Source organism: Manis pentadactyla, chromosome 3, assembly GCF_030020395.1.
Source record: "Manis pentadactyla isolate mManPen7 chromosome 3, mManPen7.hap1, whole genome shotgun sequence".
In the NCBI taxonomy this organism is placed as follows: Eukaryota; Metazoa; Chordata; class Mammalia; order Pholidota; family Manidae; genus Manis; species Manis pentadactyla.
This window is the reverse complement of record NC_080021.1, coordinates 189,475,128-189,497,088: the sequence shown is the minus strand read 5'-3', so window position 1 is coordinate 189,497,088 and position 21,961 is coordinate 189,475,128. Positions and strand designations below refer to the sequence as shown.

Genomic DNA, 21,961 nt, shown 5'->3' with positions numbered 1-21,961 from the left:
CTCCAAGTCCCCAGCCTCCTTCCTAAGCCTTGCATTTCACTAGAGAACCATTTCAGATTCCTTCCGGCACACCCAGAGCCTCCTGCATGAATCAGCCAACGTGGGCAGCAGGCGGTGGGGGGAAGGGGTGCAGAGGCCCCCATCACTGCTTGGCTGCCCGCCCCAGAAAGACAGCATATTACACAATTTGCCATATCAAGTCTGTGAACAGCGGCCCCCCTATCTTCCACAGGGAGACACCAAGCACCACACATCTGCTCCTTCCGGGGATGGTGAAAATACTCCTCCCAGGGCCTGTGAATTCCCTTCAGGGGCCCAGGGGGTGTGGAGTAACATTCTCCTACAGAAAGCCTGTAACCGGTCTTGGTGAGAACACACACCTGCTGGGATTCAGCTCCAGGGACATCACCAGCCTTCCCTCCCCTCTCCCAGCCTCATAGGCTGTTTTCTCCACCTCCCCTTCTTGACTGTCTCACCTCCAATTATAAATGCTGCCATGTACTGGACCTCAGCCATGGTACATATTTAGCATGTATTGACTTACTTTAACCTTTCTACCAGTGTTAATATAAGTTGTGGTTATGCCCCTTTTACAGATGAGAAAAGCGCCCAGAGTTTCCTTGCTCCCCAGAGGTGGCCCAGGCAGTGGGGGCATAGCCAGCATTTTGCTCTGGACCACCAGCCTTGCCTCTCTCCTTCCATCTTCCTAGAGAGGAAAAGAGAATTACAGGCTCTTTGTTGTGGGTTTACAGCAAGGGTCTGCAACTGTGAGGCCCATGGGCCAAATTCAGCCCCCTGTTTTTGTAAATAAAGTTTTATTGCTTCCCAGCCATGGCCATTCATTTGCACATTGTTGGTGGGTTGCTTTATAATGTAAAGACAAAGTTGAGTTGTTGTGACAGAGACTGTATAGCCTGCAAAGTCTAAAATATTTATTATCTGGCCCTTTGCAGAAAAAGTTTTTTGACCCCTGGTTTACTCTATGGGAAATTAAATCCCTTGCTCACGGCTTCCTAACTGTGTGACCCTGGGCAACTGACTCAACATCTTTGAATCACATTTTACTTCTCCATAAACTGCTCAAAATTATACCTTTTGACTAATAGCCGGGAGGACTGAGATGACGTGTGTGAGGGGCCCTGCATGGGAAGAGTGCTCGATAAACACAAGTGGTCACTGTTTCCTTTCTCACTGTAATAGACGTGCAGCCTTCTCCACATTTTTCTCTGTGGCTCCCTTTCTGGAACACTCTGGCATTTTTGCCTAAGAACCCTTTGTCTTTTCTTGTACCCTCTGATTCAGCTGAAGCACAGATGTTTCTCAAGCTTCCTCAGAACAGTGGGCAGCAGGTGTGAGGCCCATCTCAAGCAAATGCATGAGGTGCCCTGTTTGGTCTTGTTCACCTGGTGTGGACTGAGCAAGGCTGTTATGCTGGCATCTGAAAGGCACTCAGGCGCCCAGGCCCCTAGCAGCTCCCAGCCCAGGGACAGATGGACAGGTTAATAAACCATGGCAATAACCATAACCACAGTGCCTCCAGATTCTGATCCCTTTTGGAAAATTTCCTTGCACTGTGCAGAGTGAGTACCCATTCCCCAGAGTCTCTAGGTCTTGCTCCTAGGAAGATACATTATAAAAACTGCTTAGCTTAGCACAGCTTCAAGCCCAGCTCCTGGGCTGTTGGCCTGCTCAGCACTTTGATGCACTGTCCACCCCAGGACACGGTTGGCTCGCCTGACCTGCCAGCTCCCTCCCAGGACAGACACTCAGCACCTCTACAGGCTGGGACTGGCTCCACGGGCTCCAGGCCAGGGTAAGGGCAGACTGTCTTTCCTGACCTTGGAGGAACTGTTGACAGCTTAGCTCCTTTCCATCAGCCCACAAGGCCCTGACATTCTCCTCAGCCACCTGCACTAGGTCCAAGAAGACCCTCTGTTGTGTGCTTTTGGAAAAAGGAGGTGTGGGTGACCCAAAGAACTTCCCAATTCCTGCAGAACAGAGCCAAGAAAGTGTGAGTCTGGGAGGCGGGAGCAGAGAGTGCAGGCATTCAGAAGGGTGAGCACACCTCATTGGGAAGTCCAGAAACACTTCATGGAGCAGGAGCTGTTTGCGGTGGGGCTTAAATAGGGAGCAGGACTTTAACAATGGAAAGTGGAGGTCAGGAATTTAAAGTGATTGGTGTGTGATTGGCGGTGAAATGAATTATAAGGGGATATGATAAAATGTGAGGTGAAAAAATCAGGATATAAGGTAGTTTGCACTTTGATGACTTCTACCTAAAAGACATTTACCTGTTGTGCCAGTTAAGGTCCTTGCAGGAAATAGACGGCATAGTCAGAGAGCTGAATGTGAAGGAAATTTACTTTAAAGGGATGACTTTGGCAGGAGCAGGGGAACAAAGCAGGACCGGTGCAGCACCAGGGTCTCACAACGAGGGGGGTCAGGACCACGCATGTGTCCTGGAGGACGAGGTGGGGGAACAGCATTACCGGAGCCGAGGGAAGGAGCCACCTGTCAGGGGCTGTGTCTAAACCACACTGCAGGCCAGGGGGAAATACCTTGAACTCGTTCTCCTCCCACCATTTGACTCCTGTCAGGGCCTCCCACTGGCCCTCTGACAGCTGCTGGGGCCTCCCACCGGCTGAGCCTACCTGGAACTCAGAGGACTAGGGAGCTCACGTGAGGCTGTTTCCATAAAAGTCAAGTTCCAGAAACAGAGTGGGAGAGGACAGGCTGGCGGGTGTGGAGGAGGGCAACCAGCACAAGAAATGTTATGGGAAATAAATGCCCCCCCTGGGTCAGTAAATTGGGAATATAAGTAGTTTTGTCATTTTCCTCCTTTTCAGACTTTGAATAAAGTTTATAGATTACTCTGATAAATTTAAAGTCTGAATCAAAAAGCTGTAACTGGTCTGAGCTAGTATGAGGGCCCTACCGTGGAGAACCCCAAAGCAAGCAGGTGCGTTTCTCCTGCTGTCCAAGACTCAGCACAGGAGGCTCTGTCATCTAAGGGCTGAGGGGCAAAGAACTGGGTTCAGCTGAACCAGTGAACACATGGGGGAGCTTGGCCTGGGTCAGTCTTCCCAGGAAGGGGTCCCAAGACTTGTAGGTTTACTGGGGAATGTTGTGCAGGAGGGCATGAGGGACGGGGAGAAGTTGGCACAAAATGACATAACAGAGGCCTTAGCTGAGCCCCGGGGAAGTCCTGGAGCTGGGATGGCCCTTCAGAGACATTCCAGATTGAGGCAAAGAGGCAGGGCCAGTCACTGGGTGTGGGCTGCCCTGGGGAGGGGCGTGACCTTGGCTGAGGTTTGCCCCTTTAGTCAAGATCACAAGCTGTGTGTGTGAGCCATCTGGAGCCAGTGGCGGCTGGGAGGACAGAAGGTTCCAGAAGCACACCACAGTACCCATTACAGGGCCCTTGGGAACAGAGTCTATGCTAAAAGGCTAGTCAGACTGGGGCAGCTAAAATGATGTCACTTGGCCAGCGGTCCCCAAATCCAGCTGTGTATTCAAGGTGCTTTATACAAATGCAGATTCCTGGCCTCTCTCCCTGTCCTTTCATACCAGAGTCAGAATCTCCTGGGTGGGGCCCAGGAATCTGTTTTCTCAAAGCTTCTGGGGAACTGCAGTGCATAAGCAGGCTTGGGAGCCACTACTCTTAAAAACTGTGACCCCAAGGTTGGCTGGTGTCAGGGAGATCTCCACTTCTGTGTGGTGATTGCCAAGCAGCTGCTCTGTGCCAGGCTCTGTGCTGGGCGCTGGAACACCACGGCCTCGGCTGGGCCCCGCCTCCAGCAGCTCCTGTCTTGTAGGGATCTAGGATAGTGTCCTAGGAAGGGCTGAAGTTGTGGGGTTACTGTGCTGGTGCAGCTGCTTAACACACTGCTTTAGGCAGCATCCATCTGCGAGGCAGGAGACAGGGTTTGAATCCAGCTCTGCCCCAGGACAGCTGTACAATCTGAGACAGGTCTGTACCCCATGCCAGACCTCAGTTTCCCCTGCTGCCCGATGAGGCTGATGGGTTGGAGTGTAGCAGCCTGGGCCTGGTGTTCTGAGCTCGGTCCTGTCCCAGAGGTGTGGGGATGGGCCTGAGGGAGGCAGTGCCGGCTCCGCCTGCTGTGCACGGGGCTCCCCGGCACTGACCCGAGGACCCGGAGATGAAGTACATCTTGGGTGTTTGTCCACCTTATATTTATTGTCGCCTGCTGGTCTTGATGCCCTGTCCCCCAGATGTGCCCAGCTCTGCCTTCTCTCCCCTGATTGCTCACTTCATGTTCCACATGGACACCCAGAGACAGGCACAACATGGTCCCAGCCCCCCAGGTCTCCCAGCCTGGTGGGTGGGGGACAGAGGGGCACTCAATGAACAAGCCCATCTTGAGTCCTGTCATTTTGGAAATCCACTCTGGGGGTGCGTGCTACCCCCAAACCCTTCCTCCCTTCATCCTCCACTCAACCCTCAGGGATTTGGGAGGCAGAGAAACAGGAGCTTGAATCTTGACCTCTGGCTGACTAACTGTAGGGCCTGGGGTGGGTCACTTCACCTTTCAGCTTCTTCCTTCATAAAATGGGGACAGCAACGGCATCTGCTCTGTGAGATGGCTGAGAGACCGAAATTCACCCCAGAGTGACCCTGCTGGTCCCCCACTGCCTGCCTGCTCCCTGAGGCTGGAGTGGCTGAGGGAGGGGGTGGAAGGAGAGCAGAGGGGGAGGAGGGAAGAGAGGCGGGCTCTGGGGAGCAGTTTGCACCTCTGCCTTTACTTCTCTCCCGCACACGCCAGAGCTGCAGCCCTGGAGGAAGAAGGGAGTCCGTGGGAGCTAAGGAGGAGGGCTTCTGTGCGAGGGCTCTGGGACACGTGAGCGAGGCCCTAGAGCAGAGGACAAAGATCTCAGTTTGGAATGCAGAACCGGCAAGAAAGCTGCATGCGGACAGGGCAGGGATGCCCCTGGGTCTCCGAGGAGTTCTTTAGCTCCACCATGAAATGAGAGGCGGGCGCTTGGTGCAACTGCTGATCCAGCGGATCCAGCTGCCTGAAGCTGCCCTTTTTTGCAGGGCTCAGAACAGCTAACACCTGGGCTGCCTTTGGCGTCTGTGCCCTCATAACTGGGCCACAGGTTGGAGAATCCAAGACCTTTGTCAGGGTTCCAGCAGCCTCTTCAGCCCTTCCATCTGATGCTTGAACCCCTTCAATGGCAACCCCACCTCTGCTTGCATACCTGCAGTGGTGGGGAGCTCACTCCCACCTGGGAAAGGTCCTTCCATCCTGGGATCACTGTCTTGTTAGAAAGTTCTGCCTCTGAGGGAGCCAAAATCTACTTCTTGGTGGCTTCCTGCACAGGTCCTAGTCCTTCACCAGAGGCCCAGATGCCTCCCTGGTCCACTCGTCTCAGTGACAGCTCCTAGGGATGTGCAGGCGGAGTGTCTCCCTGGACTTCCCATCCATGTGGCCCCTGCTGACCCCTCAGCAATTCCCCGGGTGCCAGGAAGCAAAGATGGGCTCTGAAACCCAGCAACCGGTTTGCAGCCTGCTTCTTTAGTGCTCTCAGGTGTGATATCTCTAATAGCCTTCCTCTATTTTCATGTCAGAGGCACACTTTGCATTCTCATTGATTTCCTATAGAGGTTTGTATTTATCATCTTAACTGGATAATATTCCTGTTTTATTCATATCCAAATATTTCTGTAAATATTGGTTTGGTCCCACAAGTCTGCTGCAATTAAAGCAATAGGCACTTTGTCCCAGGAAGGCAATGAGGTTCTGATGGCTAATTTCTTTCCCCTGCAACTCAGCATATCCTGACCTCACTGACCACCACCGAGGGGCAAGCTCCTTGGAAACTGGGAGGCAAAGGGAAACGCTGCTGATGGGGGGGTACTGCAAAGGGGGTTTTGTGCATTATCCAAGAAGGGGGCTTGGGCTAGGTCCCACGTCCTCAGGCAGCCCCGTGCTGGGCTCCAGGGGTCCCAGATCAAGGGTGTGTGGACTCTCAGGACAATCTCTGGTTAGCCAGGAAGCATGGCCTTGAGCTCAGAACTGTGGAGTTAGAGGAGAGTCACCACTCACTTGGGGATGAGGGAGGGCTTCCTATACTAGGGGGTGTTTGAGGATGTGTGGATCTCAAGGTCAAAGCTTACTGTATGAGTTTGCTACAGATCATCACAATTTAGCAGTTTAAAATAGCACACATTTATTATCTTACATACTAAAGCTCAGAAATTCACAGTAAGTCTCACTGGACCAAAATCAAGGTGTCGGCAGGATTGGTTCCTTCCAGAGTCTCTAGGGAAGAATCTGTTCCCTCGCCTTTTCCAGCTTCTTGAGGCTGCCTGCATTCCTCGGCTCACTGCCCTGCCCTGCCTGCCCTCCACCATCACAGGCAGCAGTACGGCACCTTCAAATACATCAAACAAAGCTCTCCTGGACCCCAACTTCTGCCTTCACGTCTCCTCAGACTCTGACTCTCCTACCCCCCTCTTTCCCTTATAAAAACCCTGTGATCACACTGGGCTCGCCTAGATAATCCAAACAGGTCTTCCCATCTAAAACTCCATCACTTCATCCCATCTGCAAAGTCCCATTTGTCCAGGGATGAGGACGTGAACATCTTTTGTGTGTGTGTGTTTGTGGGGAGGAGGAGTGGGAGCAGTGATATCATTTTGTCTATCATACTTAATTCTTTAGAATTTCTAAAAACTGTGAAAGGCTGGCTGATGGGAAGAGAGATTTGAGAACCAGAGAGCCCTGGTTCCCTGAGTTCACCTGTCCCTCCCCATGCAGGGGGTCCAGGATGTGTCCCCGCCTACAGGGTGTGGTCCTGGGAGATGGGCCTCTGAGGAGCAAATGGTGGGCCTGGGGAGAGGAGACTGTGGCCGGCAGGCTCTCCCTCTCCCTTTGAAGGACTGTAATGAGGCGATGGGGCTGAGGGCTGTAAGGGGGAAGGTGATGTCTTGGGGGTCCTGGCCTGCCACTCAGGCCAGCTCGGCCAGTTGAAGTCTCAGCTCCCAGCCGCCATGTGGGCTGGCCAGACATCAGCAGCTGGTGGGAGCTGTTGTACACACAGACACAGCTGCACAGTTATCCACAGCTATTACCCCACGTGCACATCTGTGCAATAGACCTAATACATGTTCATTTATGTACTTGCCTCTTTAAAAAATTTCCCTTATGTTCAAATCTGGTCATAGGGTATTCGGAGCTGACTTATTTATGGAAGTCTGAAAACTAAATGGCTCCATTTTACCAAAGGAACACTTTCTTCCACGAATGCTCATCAGGTTTGTTAAGGTACAAATACAGCCACCTGGAAAAGTTTCTACAGGAGTTTAAGGGTGTGCCCCAAATCTTTGAAAAACTTTAGAGTTACAGAGCTCTAGTTCAGCAATGAGAGCAGGTGGAATTTTGAAACTCTTGTTCTCTTGGAACTACAAGCATTCGTGATGAAACAAGAGAGCCTTCTCTCTGGCATCCCCATCAGCTTCGGTTTGCACACCGCTGATGACAAGGAGTTTACTACCCTCCAAAGCAACCTTCTGTATCATGAGGAAGTTGTTTATGGCTTTAGGCCAGAATCTGCTCCCCTGAACCACTACTCGCCCTTCCCCCTCCACCACGGAGGTGGCCAGCACCAGACACCCTCTCTTCCAGGTGACAGCCCTTCAGTGTTTGAAGTCAGCCATGACTTCCTGCCTTGGTCTACTCTTCTCCAGGCTAATTTTTTAATTAGCTTAAATTAATGGTAGTTCCTGGGGAGCTCTAGCCCCAGTAAAGGTGACCTGAATTATTCAAAGATTTGAGTGTTTCAAATGCCTGTTTATCCTAATTAGCATCTTAACTACAGTGGTGCCCTCTGCCTCTAATGAGCCATATTTTAACATGTTCCATATTTTAATGGATTTTACTTGAATGAACTGTTTAATCAAGTGAAGACACATTTCATGAATGAATAGAAGTAAATCTATAATTATATGCTTTAGTCAGGTAAGAGGAGTGACATTTCTGCACAATCCGGGGTTATATATAGTGCGTATATTTGAATGACAAAGTAGGTTACCACAGCTTCCATAGGAGAGCTGGGAATTCGCTTGGCTCTCTAGTTCATTTTGTAACCTAATTAGAATTTTCAAAGAGTTGTAAAGTGCATGTGGCGCAGACCTGGTTCTCCCATCTTTTCCTGGATCTTTGCCTTTCTGGGTGATTCCTCATTTGGTGCAGTGGCCTCTTTCAGGAAAGTATCTGGGGAACTACTGACCACAGAAGCCAAGGGTGCTGGGGTCTCTGGTTCTGCCCCTGGCCTCCACTTAGCCTTACACTGGCTCATGGGAGCCGTCGCTGCCTGGGACGCCTGGTCAGAATGTGATAACTCACAATTATACTAATACTCTGCTCTCTCTCCTCCCTTTCTTAGTGCCCTCTCTCATGGCCTCCTTTCCTCCTTTTTATTCTCCCTTCTGACATGGCCAGGATCCACTCCTAGTGCTGAGGGCCAGCAGTAGATGGATCTGGGGACTGAAGACGAGACACTCTATTGGGTGCAGCATGAGAGGGCAGGGGAAGAGCCCCAGCTGTAAGGGAAGATGGTGCCCTGGAGCGGGACAAGGTCGGGATAGCTGCCTTGGGAGCTTGGGGGCAGGCTGGTGACCCAGCTGTGAGCCTGGCAATTGTGTTACTTTTACCCCTAAAATCTGTGGTTCTCAACTTTAGCGACATGTTGGAATCACCTAAAAATGCTGATGCCTGGGTGCTGTCCCAGAGATGTTCATTGTTTTAGGATGCAGCCAAGGCATCAGTATTTTTTGAACTTGCCAGGTGGTTCTAATCTGCAGCCCAGAGCCTTCAGGTGACTGTAGCCTCAGCCAACATCCTTCATCAGCCTCAGGAAAGACCCTAAACCAGAACCACCCAGCCAAGTCCCTCCCACATTCCTGACACTGGAAACTGTGTGAGATAATGTTTCCTGTTTTAAGCTGCTCAGTTTGGGGATAATTTGTTACACAGCAGTAAATGACTAATGCAGTTATTCGTTGCCCCAAATGCACCCCTAAGTGGGTTACTTCCTACCACCTCCACCGCTGTCCCCTCATCCGCCTCCATCATCTCTCCCCTGGCTGACTGCTGAGCTGCCTCACTGGCCTCTCCGCTGTCTTCATGCACCCACCCCTCCCAGGCCAGCAGCTGTGGAATTGTTGTTTTTGAACATAGTTTTAGCCCTGTCAGCCTCCTAGAAACCTCATCATGGCTTCCCACTATGCTCAGGCTCAAGACCAGAATCTTCCCCGTGAATTATGAGGTCATCATGGTCTGTACCTGCTCGTTTCATGCCAACATCCTCTCCACTCACCGGCCCACGTGCTTGCCCACGCTCTACTTTAGCCCAGCCCAGCTCTTCTTCCACATTTCCTCCTGCTCCCACCCACCACAGCATCTCCACACACGCTTCTCCTCAGCCTGGAATCTTCTCCTACCCTACCTCCTGGCCTGGGTCTAGCTCCTCCTATTGCAGCCTCTCCCAGAAGCGTGCCCCTGAACTTGAGAGCCCTTGTCTTGGTAGGCACCAGGGTGGTCATCTAATTAATGTTTCTCACCCCTCCTAGAGAGAGACCCAGGACTGTGAATAGTTTTGCTCACTGTCAGAGCCCTAGTACTACCTCACATGGTGCCTGGAATAGAAGAGAGGTCACATTCATGAATGAGTGAATGAATGAATGAGAAAATGAGTGAGAGAGCAAACAGGACCCCAGTCTGGAATAACTAGGATACCAGAAAGGTACTCAAGCCCATAGGCCTGGCAGTTACATGACATGAGATGGAATTCCAGCCCCAGGAATGCAGCAGGAGCCCAGATTGGAAACCTGAGGTCTAAGGAGGGCCCTAGCCAAGCCCACGCACTGCTGAACCCCCTGGGGCCCTGACTGCAGGCTCCTTACATTGCCTTGCTGGAGGGTGAGGGTCGTTCAGGGCTGAGGTGGGGATCTGTAGGGGCAGGGAGTTAATTGGCCCTACCTGCAGGGAGGAAGCTGCAGGGGGACAGGAGCCATGCAGGTATGGTCCTAGGAAGCTGAAGCAAGGATAGCACGGGTGGAGAGAACAGACTGACCCACCAGCAATTATTCAGGGGGAGCACATAGGGAGGTTAATTCATAAGCCCCATCACTGGGTGGTTCCCAGAGGGCAGTGCCCTACATCACCGGGGGCTGATGTGTGTTTAGTGGAGATATGCAGGCTGCAGGGCAGGAGGGGGGCCTTGCGGGTGGAGTGGCACTACGGCCTGCTCAGGGGTGGTGACAAGCCTCCCTGATGGAACAGAATGGACCCACATTACACCTAAAATGGGTCCCATGGAATTGGTTATGCAAAGCCAGAAATTCTTCTGTATAGTCTGTTCAACTACACCCCTTTCCCAGGTCCATTAGCTTCCCACCTTTTTTCTCCGATCTCCTTTCCCTCCTCCAATCTGTCCACTTCTCCCCTGTGTCTCTCAGGATGGAGAAAGACTGCTGTGCATCCCCGATGTCCAGTGTGTGGATGGAAGCTGTGTGCACAGTCAGCTGGAGGAGCACGGCCACTGTGATGGCTTCATCAGAGTGACAAGCCCATCACACCTTCCCGTGCGGCCCCGTGAACAGCTGGGAAAGAGAGTGTACACACCCCCGCTGGGCCCGCTGTTCAGCTGACAGATCTGACCTGGTGGCATTTTCTTCCTGCTCAGCCTGAGGAGGACTGTCCCCAGAGCTCTGGGCTTTCCCCTAAAGCCACTCTTCTGCCTGGCTCTTGACTTCTTTCAAGATGATGGAGCTTAAAGTCTGAGTCTAAATGTTAAAATTCTTGGGTTTGGATCTTTGATTCCCAAGACTGCATGGAATCCCTGAGGAGTGATCAGTGTCACCCCTTGTGACCTCTGTACTCCTCAACCCCTGTGTCCGTGGCTGCCCTAACGGGTCCTCGATCCTGTCCTAGCCACACCTATCTCCTCTGAGCCCGAGCCACATTGTCACTGTTCCTGATAAAGGCAACACCAACTGAGCCCAGCACTCCAGGTGTGGTCTGAGGTGGACAGAGCAGAGGGTGACTGTCCCTTCCTCATTCTAGATGTGTTACCTTTTAAATGAGATTCCTAGTCCTACTCACACTTCAGGCAGTGACCTTACTCAGTTAACACATTCTGGTCTCCTAATAAAGGAGGGAAATAGCCAAGCCACTTAAAACATTTTCACTCCATTATCAAAGGTTTGCTTAAAACTTATCCTGCCTCTTTTAGGAGAGGGATTCTCCCACTTGAGGGAGGGACAGAATTTCCTGGAGGGCTGCTGGACCCCACCCCACAGTATCTATTCCAGTAGGTCAGGGGTGGGGCCTGGGAATTTGTATTTCTAACAAGTTCCCAGATAATGTTGGTGTTACTGGCCCAGGGGCCACACTTTTAAGAACCACTGCTTTAGGGGCATGCTTTCTGGTACGACTTTATTTGCACAGTCCATACCAGTTCTTGGGGGAAAAAGTCAATAGCTACTGCCTCCAAGCCCATCCCAGATTATTTATTCCTGGGGCTCTGATCCACTGGTTCTTTTCCATGGTGCCAAGTGCCCTTGGCTCCTTGTGGGTTTGCTCCTATTGCCAGGCCCAGATTCACTGCTCTGGAAGCGGCGGGGGTTCTCCCCTTAGAGGATTGCAGCCCTGTGAGCTGGCCCAGAGGTCTAGGCCTTTAAGGACCCAGCCCCTCCTGACCCTCCTAGCAGCCCTGGGAGCCCCACTCATGGCCTTCCTCACTCCCCTGGCAGCCCTGGCCCTCCCTTCCAGGTGACAGAGCAGGTGCCTCAGGTTCCATCAGTGCCTATTCTTCCCATCCCTCCCAGGACCTGTCAGCAAATCAGACACCCTGTGGCTGCCTCTCTGGGCCTAGTATGCATATAGGTCCCAGGTGGGACCCCGGCTGTACTTGAGTGTGTGTGTGTGTGTGTTTTCTTGGGAATTAAGAATTTCTCTTTTTCCAGAAGAATATATTTCTGCTTTTATGAGGGTGAATAAAAAAATAGGATTCACTTTGCAGAAATGCAGCTTCTAGCAACCTGCTAAAAGACATTGGCTCCATTAAACAAGAGGTATCTGTAGTTCCAGAAGGAAAAATAGGTGTTTACTAATTCACATCTTTCATCTTTCACTAGTGAACTGCATGATTCCTCATAGCCACACGTGAGGGTGTGATTTTTTTTCCTTGTAAGGAAGATGATCCATTGTATTATTTATTTTCCATGCTTTGGTTATTTAAAAATATCATTTATTGCTGATTTCCTCCATTTGCTTTCCCTAAAACGTCCATTAGAATAAATACTCAAGCTGAGTGAATACTTCTTCACTAGAATTATGAACAATGAGTGGCTGACCACATGGACCATCTGTTCTGGCCTATTTGGCTTACCTGGCTTCTGGAACTGTCCACATCTGGCAGGATCCAGAAGAGCCGGCCTGGGAGCATGCAGAGCATAACTGATCTGGGGGTCACACTTCATTCCTCATCTGAGAATTTAGGGACAGAATAGGATGACCTCTAGGGTGTTTGGTTTTGTTTGTTTCAATTATATACAGCTTTAAGGCATGCACTTATTCTCAGATAGATACCCTAAGCCACTGATCACTTTGATGCCTTGCCCTATGGCTGGAAATGATCATTCCAGCTATTAAGCAGTGTAAAGAACTTTAGTGTTTACAAAGCCATTCCACATCCTTGATGTCTTTGCTGGGCCCTGATACAACCCATTGAATTTCATGCTGTATTGCCCCCATTTTGGGGGTGAAATGTCTGAGACTCGGGAGGGCCCCAATAGTTTCCCTACATTTGGGTGGCATGCCCTGGGAGAGCCAGGCTGGACTGAACACACCCAGGAGTGTGTGCATTGAGTTGCACTCTCTTCCAGCAGGCATGAGTTAGCACATTTTCTATGTTTAATAGCTGTTGTTGCTCCACAACACCCTCATGACACACAAACTAATAATAGGACCCCCACTTGCATCCAGAAAGGATTTGAGGAAGCTGAAACAAACTGTAATGGGAAAAAGTCAATTCTTTTTTCCAGTCAGCTAGTTCCCAATCTTCCAGCCAAGTAGAGGTAAACACTTAGGATGGACAAAGTTCACCCTGACTGTGGCAATTTCATTCCTTTTACAAAACATTCATCACAAAGTATTTCAAGCATTTAGAAAAGCACAGCCTAAGAAACAACCATGGACTCACTACCCAAAATTAATAAATGTTCACATCTGCTCTATTTGCATCATATGTCTTTTAAATAATAAAATTCAGCAGTTATCATTGAAACCCTTTTGTTCCCTGGCATAGTGGTGGCTTCCCAGTGACCACCTTATGACACACACAGCCAAATTCTTCAAAACATTTTGGTATATATGTTGGAAGAATCTACCAATTGTTGGAACAAGAAGTGCTTTTTTTCATTGTGATAAAACATTTGTAACACAAAATTTACCATTTAAACCATTTTTAAGTGTAAAAATTCAGTGGCATGAAGTACATTTGTATTGTTGTGCAATCAGCACCACCATCCATCTCTAGATCTGTTTCATCACCCCAAACAGACACTGTACCTATTAAACACTAACTTGCCATTCCCTCCTCCCCAGCCCCAAGAAGCCACTATTCCTACTCTGTCTCTATGAATTTGACTACTCTAGGTGCCTCATATAAGGGAAATCATACAGTACAATATTTGTCCTTTTGCATCTGGCTTTTTTCACTTAACATAATGCCCTCACGGTTCATCCATGTTGTAGCATGTAACAGAATTTCCTTCCTCTTTAAGGCTGAATAATACTCCATTTGTATGTATATGCCACAATTTGTTTATCCATTCATCTGTGATGGACACTCAGGTTGCTTCCACATTTTGGCTATTCCACAATAGCCAAATTCCACATTATCCACTAATGCTGCTGTGAACATGGGTGTACAAATATCTCTTTGGCCCTGTTTTCAGTTCTTCTGGGCATATATCCAGAGGTGGAATTGCTGGGTCACATAATAATTCAGTGCTTAATTTTTGAGGAACCACCATACCGCTTTGCACAGCAACTACACCATTTTATATTCCCATCAACAGTGAATAAGGGTTCCAGTTTCTCCACATCCTCACCAACACTTGCTGTTTTCTGCTTTTAGATAATAGCCTTTCTAATGGGTGTGAGCAAGAAGTCCTTTTAAGGATCATCTTCTCCTACAGAGGAAGAAACTGAAGCCCTAAGAGAGGGGGGTTAAGGTCACAATCAAGTCAGTGACAGAGCAGCCTGAGACCCCCCAAACCCCACCTAGTTCTTTCTACTAAAGCACACAGTCCAGTTTCCATTGTTTTATTTATGTCCGAGAGTGCATAGCCATGGCCACAGGCTAGATACAGACTTCAGATTTATTTGATTTGGTCCTTACTTTGGTTTTGGTTTTGTTTTTTAATTCAAAATAATATCATCCTTTTAAAATGTAGAAGATCTCATATTTTTAAATTCTAGATTTCTGAATTCCCCCCTAAATCAGAAGGTCTAGTGACTCTGGATTAGCACTCTGGCTGGGCAAGATTAGAGCTGAGCAGCAGTTGCCACTTTAGGTGGGTCATGTGGTAGCTACTTTACCACAGTCCCCACCCTCCCTAATATATTTCCACACAAGCTGCCCCACATACTGGCTGGGCCCAGACAACATTAGAGTTTGCAGCCCAGTGTTTCCAAGTTAGTCATTTTGTGTGTCAGCAGACTTATTAGTTATGCTTAATATCACAGGGTCGTTCCATATCCTCTACCCTTTCCTCTGTTCATTGTCTATCTGAAAGTCTTGGCTATTTCTTCACCCCAGAAGTGAAATAACATAACAAATATATAATGCAAAATGTGGACAGATGTGTTTGAATAGTCTGACTTGGAGACAGTGTGATGCGGTGCAGAAACATCAGCATGGAAGTCTAGAGGCTTGAATATGTATCTTAATTCTCCCAAGAAATTCCTGGGCAGCCTCAGCATGCCCTTTCCTGTCTTGCCTCCTCATGCCTGTGGGTCACCTGTGGGGTGGCACTGAGGAATCTCTAAGGTCCCATGGGGTGCTCCAGTTCATACTGAAGGAAAAGATCAGTTCTTTCACTTTTTTGGTGGAGAAAATGGCCTCACCAGCCCCATTGAGCCACTTCTCCAAGGTAGCCCCTCTGAACAAGCCCTTCCTGTGGCCACCAGCACACCCACCATCTGCTTTCTCTTTGCTGACAGGTGAGGAACGACCTGACTGGGGTTCTGTACGGTGAGGACATTGAGATTTCAGACACCGAGAGCTTCTCCAACGATCCCTGCACCAGTGTCAAAAAGCTTAAGGTAGGTGCGGCTGGCCGCAGCCTGGAGGACAGAACGATGCCATGCTCCTGGGGTGGCCACATCCTTCAGCCTTAAAAGAGCTCCAAGCTCAGACTTGTTCCATCCTCTTTGGCATCTCATATACACGGAGAAGCTCCCAGGAGCTAGCTCCCCTTGGCTTTTGCCTTGCTTGTTGTCCAATACCGGCCAAAGTCTGACTGCCAGGTGCACAGCATGGAGGGCTTCCCTGCTGATTTCCTCTTTCAACCCCGAACCACAAGCAGGGCATGAGTCGCTGTCATCTCTGTTGTGAAGAGGCTCAGAGAGAGGAGCCATCTCTCTGAGAGCCATAGCAAGCACGTGCTCTTGTTGAGACTGAGACCCCAGGCTTCTGACCCCCATCAGTGACGCTCCAGGAGCCGAAAGGGTCAAGTAGCATCGGTCCATTCCATAAACTCCCCCAAGCACCTTGTTTGTGCCAGACCCTCTCCTGAGTTCACAGATGTCACTGGGCCTGTCCTTGTCCTCGAGAGCTCACAGCTGGTGAGGAAGGCAGATACCTTGCAGGGGAACAGGAACAGAGGGGCCTGGGAACAAATGCAGGAAGTGACCCATGCTACTCAGGGAGAGGGTTCAGACAAGGCTCCTGAGAGGGGACAGCATTTGAGCCTGGCCACAGGAGATGAGCAGGATGGGCACCTGCAGGAGCCCAGCAAGGAAGAAGGGGTGAAGATCAGAGGTAGGGCAGCCATGCTCACTGTGTGCTTAGCACCAGCAAGAAATCCATGGAGGCTGGAGTATCAGGGCTGGAAATAGAGTTTGGAGCCAGGGTCCACAAGCCTTGAATGCCGAGCTAAAAAAATTTGGTCTTTTATCCTAAAGTACTGGGGGTATGTAAGCAGGTACAGACACAGTTAGAGCCATCACCTTCCTCTTTCATTTTCTTCCATCCCCTCATGCCTACATTTAAGGTAATTGGCATGGAGGCCCCAGATGCCAGGTGCTGATATGTCCCCTTCCACCTTGGGCTGGTCGCAGGTTACACTAGTCAGAGCAGGTGGCAGTTTAGAGCTCTTGTCTTCCAAAACCCTCAGCTCATAGATGGGGAGACTGAGGCCCAGAGATGGGGAGCAAGGAAAGCAGAGCTCCAGCTGTTTGTCACCTACTCTTGGGAGCACACAGTGCCTGTGTGTCACATATCAGCCCTGGGGGCTTCTACAGCCCTGCAGCTTCCAGGTGAGGAAACAGTAGCTGGGGAGGGCCTGCTGGCAGCCCAGGTGTCAGGGGCTGGATCTGTCCAAGCTCTTCCCCACCAGGCTGTGTGGTCTAAGGGCCTGTTGGGTCATCTGGGGCCTGGAGGACTCACTCTGCAGGGAGCATATGGGGCTGGGGGTGTGATGATGTTCTGACCTTCTCCTGCCACATGCTGCTGCGTCTCCCCAGGGTGCACACTTGAAATAGCTTCCTGTGCCTCAGAGGCCCAGCAGAGTTCTGTGGGCTTTAAAGTTTAAAGAGCCCTTGTGTGTGGAGCAGAAGCACTAGTTGAAAGTCTGAGAAACTGGGCCTGGAACTGGGTGCTCTGCCCATCAACCAGCTCACTCCAGCAGCGGGAGGAGTGGTATTAACAATGATGAAAATAGCAGTCGGCCTTTCCAGTGCCTTGACCAAGAGCCAGGCCTACCGAAAGAGCCCTTGACCTTCGCTTGCTCATTCAGTCTGCCCCAGAGCCTACAGGTAGAGGGAAATTTTGTCCCTCTGTGTCATAGATGGGGAATTTAAGGCTCAAAGAGGATAAGGCACTCACCCCAAGTCACCCAGCTAGAAAGTGGTTGGTTGAAATTCAAACCTGGATATGGCGACACCGCAGCCCAGCTTTCTCCAGCACGCCCCCAGCTGCAGCTCTGAGAAGGGACTCCGACATGGCATAAGCCGGGAGAACGGAGCCGAGTCTCAGTCGGCTGGCAACGGGGTCCCTCTGCGTGGAATGCTCTTCCCACAGACACCGCGTGGCTCCTTCTCATGCCGCCTTCTGGTTTTTGTGCAGTTGTTCACTTCCCCCAGAGGCCTTCCCTGAATACTTTATTTAAAATCTAAGTCTCTGACCCTCGCACTCCCATTTTTGCTAATTTTCTCCACTGATAGATACCTATATTCATTTCCTGGGCCTGCTGTAACAAAATACCACAAACTAGGTAGCTTAAAACAACAGAAATGTATCCTTTCACATTCTGGACACTAGAAGTCCAGGGTCAAGGTGCAGGCAAGGCCATGCTCTGTAGAAGGCTCTAGAGCTCTTCCATGCCTTTCTCTTAATTTCTGGTGTGGCCCACAATCCTTGGCTTTCTTTGGCTTGCACCTGCCTAACTCCAATCTCTGCCTCAAATGGCATTTCCCCCTTTCTCTTCACATTGTATTTTTATTAGGACACTAGTCATGATGAATTAAAAGCCCACTCCAGTATGACCTCATCTTAACTAATTGCATGTGCAATGACCCTATTTTCCTAAGGTATTCCTAGGTATGAAGACCCTAAGCTATTAGGGGTTAGGGTATCAGCACATCTTTGGGGGACACCATTCAGCCTATAACAACATCTGACCTACTATTCATTTTACCTGGTTGTTTTATCACCTGTCTCTTCCCACTAGAATGTAAGCTCTAGGAGGCAGCATTTTTATCTGTTGTGGTCACTGTTTGTTCCCCATTACCTGGAATCAAATGTAATTTACTCGACAAATTTGTTGAGTGTGTGTAAATTAAAATGCCAGGTCTGGACAGATGAAGCCAACAGAGGACACAGGATAAAATATCCAGCAGCAAAGAAAAGTCACATCTGGAAAGCTCAAAAGAAAAGTAAATCTCTGGTTTATTGTGGGATATGAGAAGGAGGTACAGAGGACAAGGAAGAAAACTAAATATCAAATAGTAGAATTAACATCTGCATTGGAGGTAGGAGCGAGCAGAGTTCATGCCAAGGAAAAGAACAATCAATAATATGGAAGACGAACTTGAGATGCTCTCCCAGAATTCAGAGGAAACGGCCAAAGAGATCAATCCTGAGAGAAAAGATAGCAGCTATGGCCACTGAGGAAGGGGGAGTCTCAGAGAAAAGCTGGGCCAATGAAACAGAATCAAAGTCAAATCAAAACAGGTACCCCAGGAGTAACCAGCAGGCCTAGCACCCAGATTTGTTTTCTGACACCATCTCCATGAAAAGACCCGGGCTCCTTGGAGAAATGGCTGATTCTTGAACTGGGGCAGGAAATATACAAGATGATCCTGGAGCATCTTTCAATGCTGGAAACCAAGGAAGGGCTCCAAATAATACCACACACAGACGGGGGGTGAAGGGGGTGGTGTCAGAGGAATACAGCAGCGACAGAAAGAGCTTGCCATACCAAAGCTGGGACGATTTCAGCAATAAAATGAAAGTAGTATTGGATTACCAACCAAAGTAGAAAATAAACATCCATGAGGCCATACTGCTATGAATAAATAAATGGGAGAGATGGGAGAGAATAGACAAATCTCCTATGGAGGAGAATTCCAAATAATTTATGTAGCTATTTCATGCTCAAGGAGGTGGAGCAGAACTACACACTTCTTAAGTAACTTCCTTGCCGGAAGTACCCTATGAAAAAGAGGAGGAGTAACTTGACAGTGGAAAAACCTGACATACCCAGCCTCAGCCAGGTGATCAAGGTTAACGTTACCAGTGATAAGTCATGTTGATAGTCTGTACACTTGATAATGATGTGACGAGAAAGGCACTTTACTTCTGGGGTCTTCCTCCCCAAAACCCACAACACCAGTCTAACCATGAGAAAAACCTGAGGCAAATTCTCTTTGAAGGTCATTTTACAAAATACCTGACCAATACTCTTAAAAACTGTCTAAGTCTTCAAAAATAAGGAATATCCAAACCATCAGAAGTCTACAGAGGCATGACAACTAAATGTGTCCTGGATGGGATCCAGGAGCCGGCCAAGGACGTCCCGGAAAAAGACTAAGGGAACCTGAGCAAACTACGGGCTTTATTTAATAATGTTAGACATCATGCTCACAATATTAATTCTATAGTTGTAACAAAAGCAGCATACTAACAAAGATGTTAATAACAGGGAAAGCTGCGTGAGAGGTACATAGGAAGTCTCTATACCATTTTTATAATTTTTCTGTAACTCTAAAACTGTTCTCAAATAAGAAGTTAATTTTTTTTTTAAATATGAAGCAAGATTAAGTGGGCACAAGAGGGTCCTGCTAGATTGGATCATATAAAATTGCTACTATGCAACCATTCTGGAACTATGAAGTCAACAACTTAATAAGGAAATGTGCAGACAAGCTGGCCTTTCCACATGCTAGCTGATTTGGTGAAAAGAGGGTCATACCCACACATATTTTGGCAAAAGTTTTGAAATACAAACTTAAAGGGGAAAATCTCTAAGTATCTAGGCCAGGAGAAAAAACAATTCCCCACAAAGGTACAAAAACCAGGCCACCTTGGCTCCTGCAGCATCAACCCCAGGGACAACGGAGCGATGGGAGGCGTCCTTTAACGCGGGAGGCCCGCACGATGTACTAGCCTGCTGCCCTTCCTGAAGTTAATCTGAAGTCCTATGCCAGCCAGCCAAGAATGATGGCGGACTTCATAGTTGAGGCTGTGACAAAAACAGCTGAGCAGGGGCTACCAGAACCCGTGGAAAGAGAACTAAGTTAAATAATTGTTGTGAAAGTGTATATAGATGCAAACATCATTTTGAAAGCAAACGTACCTATACATACAATGCAAAAATAGATTCTGTTAACAAAATTGAGATATAAAAATCCAAATCCCATGAACAGATTCAAAGAAATGAGTAAGTTAAAAAAAAAATGGGGGCTAACCTCCCAGTCTTAAGTAGAAGAGGGACTCACAGAGACCATTTTGCTCATGAGTTTCATAATTAGTAAAGTATAAGCTAAAGAGGGCTTTGAACAACCTAGTGGTAAATATACTATAATGCAAACAGAACCTGAAGCTTCTGAAACACAAGAGATAAAAGCAAAGAAGATCTAGTCCACATACAGAGGGCAAATGTGAAAGCCAGAAAGCATAATATAATTGCAGACGGAATACAGTAGTCATTCTGACCATAAATTCAAATAGGTCAAACTCCCCATTAAAAGGTAGGGACTCTGAGATTGTGTTTTCAAGAACTAACCATAGCTATTTACAACAGGTGAGGCAGCACACAAAGCATAAAGGTAAAAGGTTGGCAAAGTTATATCAATGCAACCAAACTGAAGCAAGAATTCCAGTGTTCATGTGAGACCAAAGGGAATTCAAGGCACAGGCATTAAATAGGATTAAGGAGAGCATTTTCTATAGATGAGGGTACAATTCACCATGAGAATAACACACTCATGGACCATTACTGCCCTAACTTGCATCTCACTGAAATATATAAAGAAAAGGCTGTTAAAATACAAAGGAGAGTTGACAGAAACACACTAATATTGGGAGTTATTGACAGAAACACACTAACATCTCTCTCTGGACAGATCACCCAAGCGAAAATAAGCAAGAATATAGAGGAACTGAATAATGAAATTAATCACGCTGATTGAGCAGATATGTATCAAAGTCTGTCTAAAGAAAGTCAGGAAATAAAACCATCTCCGCATGATGAAGACCCAAAGCCTTTAAGCTCTTTGTGGGCCTATTCCAAGCAGAGGCCTTTAATGGTGCTTTAAGGCCTTTAACTGTTGCCAGGCTGGGCTGGGAGGCCACCCCTGGGTATTTCCATGGTGCCCATACTGAAGTGTTGGGCCCTATGGGGGAGAGCGCTAGGCTTCAGAGGTGCCCCCTCTGTTCACTTCCATTGCTTTATCTGCCTTCCCCAGAGCAGCCCCTCACCAATCATTCAGGATTCAGATTCCAGGAAAATCTCCCTATTTTATTAATCAGCTGATTAGCAGCCTTAATTCCATCTGCAACTTTAATTCCTGCATGCCATGTCATGTAACATATTCACAGGTTCCAGGGATTGGGACATGGACATCTTTGGGGAGCTTTTATTCTGCCTATTACAGAAAGACCACAAAAACAGGCTTTGAGGGGGACTGTTTTTCTACAGGAGAGGCCTGGTGGGAATTTCCCCCTGACTCCACAGACCAGGAGCCTGGCCTCATTGCCTGAAACTTCAGTTCATACAAGCACCCCAAGAGGATGCAGAAAAATCTGCAGACTAAACATGGTGCATCTTCCCAGAAAGCCAGTTTTGCACCAAAGACATGAGGGGGGTGGGAGGGGGTGAAACATTATTTTTATCTTAAGACAAACATAGATATATTATTAGAATGCTAAATATACATGAATTTTCAAGATTAAATAATAAACTTTAAGGAGATATCATGCTTTACCAATGGGTTTCTATGAGCTATTACCTCTTCATGCCCTTCCTTGAGAGTATATGTCTCCTGCTTCTCTGCCATCAGGGATATTTCTGGTAAGGCAAAAAAAAAGTCTAAGAAAGATTAATTTTAGCTAAATAAAAGAGAGTACTCATTCTGGGGGAATCAGTCTGTCAGTTCCAGGAGGGACTTTAGAAACATCTAGGCAACCCTCTCAGGCTTACTCC

General features: G+C 48.5%; 1 protein-coding gene across 1 annotated transcript in view; it reads left to right on the top strand.

Moving 5' to 3' along the window:
* GABBR2 (gamma-aminobutyric acid type B receptor subunit 2) overlaps positions 1–21,961 on the top strand; it is a 338,133-nt gene that overhangs the window by 165,403 nt on the left and 150,769 nt on the right. Inside the window, exon 4 of the mRNA XM_036888312.2 lies at positions 15,258–15,359. Within this exon, the coding sequence (XP_036744207.1) occupies positions 15,258–15,359 (102 nt within the window). The remainder of the gene's footprint in view (positions 1–15,257; positions 15,360–21,961) is intronic.